The sequence below is a fragment of the Taudactylus pleione genome, unplaced genomic scaffold (genome assembly GCF_031769625.1).
Source record: "Taudactylus pleione unplaced genomic scaffold, aTauple2 ptg000211l, whole genome shotgun sequence".
NCBI lineage: Eukaryota > Metazoa > Chordata > Amphibia > Anura > Myobatrachidae > Taudactylus > Taudactylus pleione.
The window spans coordinates 5,804,858-5,810,857 of NW_028284613.1; the positions used below are offsets into that span (position 1 = coordinate 5,804,858).

General features: G+C 44.7%; 1 protein-coding gene across 1 annotated transcript in view; it reads left to right on the forward strand.

Moving 5' to 3' along the window:
* The window catches only part of LAS1L (LAS1 like ribosome biogenesis factor), a 62,009-nt gene extending 57,317 nt beyond the window's left edge, over positions 1-4,692 (forward strand). The window contains exons 12-13 of the mRNA XM_088478209.1: positions 2,226-2,376; positions 4,342-4,692. Coding sequence (XP_088334335.1) covers positions 2,226-2,376; positions 4,342-4,429 — 239 coding nt within the window. The 3' untranslated portion in view covers positions 4,430-4,692. The remainder of the gene's footprint in view (positions 1-2,225; positions 2,377-4,341) is intronic.
* Positions 4,693-6,000: the final 1,308 nt, after the last annotated feature.

The window sequence follows — 6,000 nt, forward strand, 5'->3', positions numbered from 1 at the left end:
GATACCTTCGTGAGGTATTACAGGTTTGACACCTTCGCCTCTCAGGATGCTTCCTTCGGGCGGCGGATTCTCCTTTCTGCACAGGAGCGTCCCCACCCTTAAAGGATACTGCTTTGGGACATCCCCAAGGTATCCTGTGGATACCCTATGGACCCTGAAGTAGAAAATATGAGAGATGGTAAGAACTTACCCTTGTTATCTCTATTTCTACGAAGTCCATAGGGTTCCACAGGACTCCCGCCCTGTCGCACCTGTGCTGCAGATGGGCTTTGCTCTGGTCACCGGTTTTCCGTCTCCCTCTGGTGAGAATGTGATTCTTGTATGTGTCCAGATCTTTGTTCTCTCTCTTCCTTCTCCTCCTCCGGCCTATGGCTTGGTAACTAACTGAGGTGCCTTGGCCCGGGGGCGGGGTATAGGAGGGGGACCTAGTGCATCCTGGGAGGCTGAAAGCTTAACTCTTTGGTGCCCTGCGACTGACGTCACACCTATACCCCAAGGTATCCTGTGGAACCCTATGGACTTCGTAGAAATAGAGATAACAAGGGTAAGTTCTTACCATATCTCATATTTTTTATCTCTTAACCGAGAATGCTTAATTTGACCATTGTCTTTATCATAAGAGTTTGAGCTAGATCTATACACCTATTACAGAACTGGCCACTCTGAAAGGTAGCAACTTATCAACTGCATTACTGATGTAAGACACGAAAAAACTGATTAGAATGCGGATTGTTTTGCAGAACAAGTGGCATGGTCACTGGTTCTTCCATTGTTCTCTATACAAAGCGGTAGGGCTTATTTTCTATAAGGGGTCACATGGAAACCATTAATATTTTGGGCACAAAGTATTTTTACAGTTCAGTATTGAAATATTGTGCCTCAATGGCAGAGTTGGGCTGACCTATATAGACTTAAAATAAACTAACACGTAAGTGTAATAATAATATTTTTTTGTCCTTTTGTTTCCATCCTCTGCCCTGGAAGCTGTAGTCTGAGATCTCTTACCGTGAGCTATTGTGTTGTATCCCGGCTATTCCTGTTCCTTCCCACTGCATCTGTAGGAAGATCCTGGAGGACCTTGTATAGTCCCTGTAATAGACAGTGTATAAAACACCCTTACAGTTATCATTTTAGCTAGTTGTAAAACTATTCTTTTTACTGAAGATATTTCTCTTCTCCATTTGTGCTGGGTGTAAAAAAATCTGCATACTGCTATGTACAGGATGAACAATGGGCACACTGAGTTTTGCATGTGCTTGACCAGTCAGGATTCAGATTAATGAGGAAGTTGAGTAAATCTATAAAACAACAACATTTTGTACAATATATCTGGAGATAAATATATTTTTTCATGTCCTCCCCTCTTGTTTTGTCCTGGTATTCGCGTTCCCAGAAATGCATTAGAGTTGAATTGGAAATTTCAGCTTCTAGGAAGGGGGCTGAGAGAAAAGTAGACTTGCGGTGTGTCATAAAAGACTAGAGATCCTGCTAGCCAGTGAGGCTGGAGAATGACTCTTATTGGTATGCAGTCAGGAAGCCAGCAGTCAAAATGCTGTGCAATCCCAACAGGGGACAAATGATAGGCGTTGAAATCCCGGTGCTTATCGCTACGCCAGGAGCCTGGCATACCGAACGAAGGTAAGCTGGCCGGCAGGCACGGACAGCCGCAGGGGGTAGGGTTAGGTTAGGAGATCCCGGGGGAAACTTAGGGTTAGGCACCCCCCAACCCCCCCTCCAGGAGGGTTAGGCTAGGGGGAGGGGGGGTTAGAGTTAGGCTAGGGGATAGGGAGGTTAGGTTTAGGCTGCGGGGACGGGAGGGATAGGTTTAGGCACCCCTAGGGGTGGGTTAGGGGGGAGGAGAGGGTTAGGTTAGTTAGTGTACTTACAGATGAGGGTTTTCAGTGGTGCCGGTCTTTCGGCTTCGGGATTTCAACTGCTGGACTTAGGTCCGGCGGTCATTCATACCGATCACCTCTTATTTCAGATCTATCAGACAGGTTGCACAGTCCTCACCAACTGCTCATTTATCTAAACCTTAAACCATTATGTGAGGAAAGCACCAGAAGAAAGGTATGCAGTAGTAGGGCCTTGTATTCAGGATGTACAATTCATTTAGTTTTCTGAGAACTACATGACAGGTCAGATTTACAGTAAATGTGTCTGATAAAAACTGTTGTATTTGTCAGTGTTTGTGTATTGTGATAACAATTCCTTTCTTTCTGCAGAATTTGTGAAGTGGGGCGAGTATCCATTAGGGGTAGTACCTGGGCAGACTGAGGACCCTGGCTGTCTCCTAATTGACAGTTACTCCATGATGTCGGTGCTAGAACAGCAGGACTCTGAAGCTCGGAGAAATGGACACAGAATACAGATGAGGTGAGAAGCACATATTTCTGCACATTCACCAACGTATTTAGTAACTTCTATTTCTGCTATTAATGTTTGTAAAATCTAATGTCAGTACAAAAAAAAAGCTTATTGTTAGATTTTAAATGAGTTGTAACTTGTGTTTATGTCTAACTGTTAATGAGGTCCTATGGGCATACAGCCAGTGGTTTCTCGGTTTCAGTCAAACGGGCGATAATTGTTTTCTGGGTGCCCAACAAAGCAATTCAATTGTTGCCGAGTGTGCACGTCCAAAAGCACAGAGTTTAGCCACGTATAGCAGCTAATCCCGTCTAATGGCCTGGTCTGGGCGCCCAAACAGCAGACTTATCGCACATTCTGCTCGCCACCTCAGGAGGCTGCGAGCAAAAATGTCTAACCGCGCATATGCACGCCAACGCAGCAGCAATTCAGTGTTCCATCGAGTGCTCATTAGTTCAGGTGCCCTATAAAACAATTGCTTCACCCCCCAAATCAGTGCTCAAGTAAATCAGAAGGATAGAGCAGAGGGCACTATGGAGGCTTATCACACTTCTATCAACTAATAATCAAAAACATCCTCCGCTTGTAGACGGCCGCTACCAAAGAGAGGAGCTGACCCTCAATAAAAAAGGGATGCACTGCATGTTTATTAACATATTTGACACTTATTACATATCCAATTCTTATGATTACGCCACAAAAATAGGGCCTGAGCTGAGATGAACGCCTTGCTACGGGTGGATCCGTCCTAAGGGCCATACTATAGTCTCCTCATGTGCTGGGTATGAGAGTTTGGTTATTGAAAATGTGGAGGACAGGGTGAACCTGGGATGCCAACATGCTGATAATGTGATTTTAACAGTGTCTTCTTAATTTCAGACATGATGGTAAAGCAGACATTGTAAAATGCTTTAAATCAGATTATTAGCATGTCAGCATTCCAGGTTCGACCTCACCCTGTCCATGTTTTTGTTTCAATTGTGGAACTGGCCATTAATTGCCTCCAGATCGCTCTGATCATTGTCCTCCTTCCTGTAATCACTGTAACATGGAGCTTGTAGTAGGGGCAGGAGTGAGGTGGGTTACATGCATAATAAGGGCCCCACCTAAGTGATTGTAGGAAACACCAGTAATGACAGCATAGAAGCTGCTGTGCTCACACAATAGATGAAATAGTATAGCATTACTGACTGACACTGTAAATGTTGTATCACCTTATCAGGCCTTGTTGGATACATGACTCAAAAAGGAATTTCTTTTTATAAAGGCTCTGTATATATTATAAAGAGCTGTACACCGTTTTGTTTATAGGTTGTGCAGTGTGATCCCAAATGAGGATAGTGTCATGTGAAGAGTTTGTCAGCTGCTGTTATAGCGTTAGGGATTGCAGCCTCTAATGTTGTTAGAGGTTCTCTCACCAGCGGGTTTTACTTCACTGATCTACTCTCCATCATTTCTGGCAGTCATTTTCCCAGGCATAGGAAATGCGTCTGTAATACAGAATGATTGTCTGCTTTGATTTATGGAGGTAGTAGAAGATTGGTCATGTATAGCTGTGTACCTGTAAAGACATTTCCTATAGAGAGAAAATGTTCTTTAGTTCATACATCTGCTGACCTGTCTCCTGGACTGCAGTAAGGGAGGGTGACTGTTCTGTGCCTGCTGTAGTGCTGCTAATGAATGGTACAGATGCATTTACCAAGAGCGTGGGCTGTAAATATCCTGTTTCTCGGTAGGCAGAAATTGAAATTTAGTCAGGCCTGGATCAGGTCAGCAAAGTGCGAGGGGAGAAGGGGGAGTTACAGTACTTAACCCATTGTTAGAGAAGGGAACTATAGTCCCAGGAGCAGCCAGAGCTTTATCTGTTACATGTGTTTCTTACCCAGTAACCACATTAACCGTCTTCCTTTAATATTGGCTTCAGCTTACTAAGGAGCGTAAGAACACTTACATACTATGTACATGTATTTGCAGCTCTCCTGCTGTCACCACAATGTCTGACCATATGTTCTGGAGTCCAGCTGAACTGAATCGCATAAAAGCGGGAGTGCGGCTGTTCTGAAGACTGACCTTCTCTGCTGCTGGTATACTCGTCTGGGATAAATCCTATCTGCTCAAGGGGAAGGCCATACTGTGACTGGACTGTGCAAGGAAACTTCTGTGGACTCTAATTAGAGGGATGAAACATTTGTGTGTTCTTTTTTGGGGGTGGGGTATTGGTTTGGGGTGGTCCTTCCTGGGTATTTCCTCTTGGTAATTCTTTTTATATGTTAAATGAAAGGATGTTTTCTAAACTGTCTTCAACCTTAATTATTTTCGTGTCTAGTATATCCATGGGATTTTTTTTTTCATCATTGTGCAGCCCACTTGGGCAAGTGTGTGTCCCACTCCCTCCTGTTATCACTGCATTGGTGGTTGTTAGACCTAGTAATTATGAATTGATACTGCATGGACTCTAACATCCACACATTGTATTGTAACACACAAAGCCAGGGAGGCTTAGCCAACTGGGATTCCACTGACCTTGGTTCAGGAGTCCTACGAGGTATGTAAGAAGATCCGATAAGGAGCAGTACAGCTGTGGAAATAATCTAAAGAATCAAATTTAAAGTAGTGAAACAGCTGGAACAGAAATCTATTCTAAGAGGATGACTGAGTCTGACATTACTGACCATCACATTCTGTGCCTGTTGCTCTATACCAGGGTTTCCCAAACTCTGTCCTCAAGGCACCCTAATGGGTCCAGGTTTAAGGATAGCCATACTTGTGCACAGGTTGTATAATCAAACTGACTGAGGCACTAATTTAGTCAGTGCGTGATGTACGTACAGAGAACAAATCTATGCAGCACAAGGGTTGTTCCATACAATCCATGGAAAGGACTATACTTCATTGGTCTAGAGCAGTGGTGGCGTACCCTGGCACTCCAGCTGCTGTGGGACTGCATATCCCAGCATGCCCTGACAGTTTAACATTCCCTAATAGCAAAACTCTGGCAGTGCATGCTGGGATATGTAGTCCACAGCAGCTGGAGTGCCCAGGTTTGCCACCACTGATCTAGTGTGTATGCAGTATTTGCATTAGATGGTGGCATATGCAGGATTTTATCAGAGCTTGGGGGTTATTTTATCTGATCAGAACAGAAAATATACCTACTTTCTATATGATCCAGATGGACACCTTAAGTCAGTAGAACATCATTTCTTCTTCAGGGTGCATAGGGCCCCACATGGAGACATTAGGGTGTAGGTGGGACCTGGAGGACCAGACAGCAAAGCTTTTCAATCCCTGGATGCTTCGGTCTTTCCCCCTATACTACGTCCACGGACTGAGGGCACTTCAGTTTTGTTGGTGTCGGCAGGAGCTGGACCACCATTATAACAGTGAGCTGTATTAAGCAGCCCAAGCTTTACTTTTATGCTTTTATTTACTTTAAATTTTTTTTACAAAGGGGTGAGCAGCACCAAACTCTCCTCCGGATATCTGTACTGCCGCCCGATCACCCTTCTGCGGCGCCGTGACACCAAGCCTGTGCTAGGTTCTCGGGGCTCCGAAGGGGACTAGATAGCAGCCTCCCCGGACACGTGACTGCAGCCCGGAATCCAAGGGACAGGTAAGGCGGAACCCCGTTTG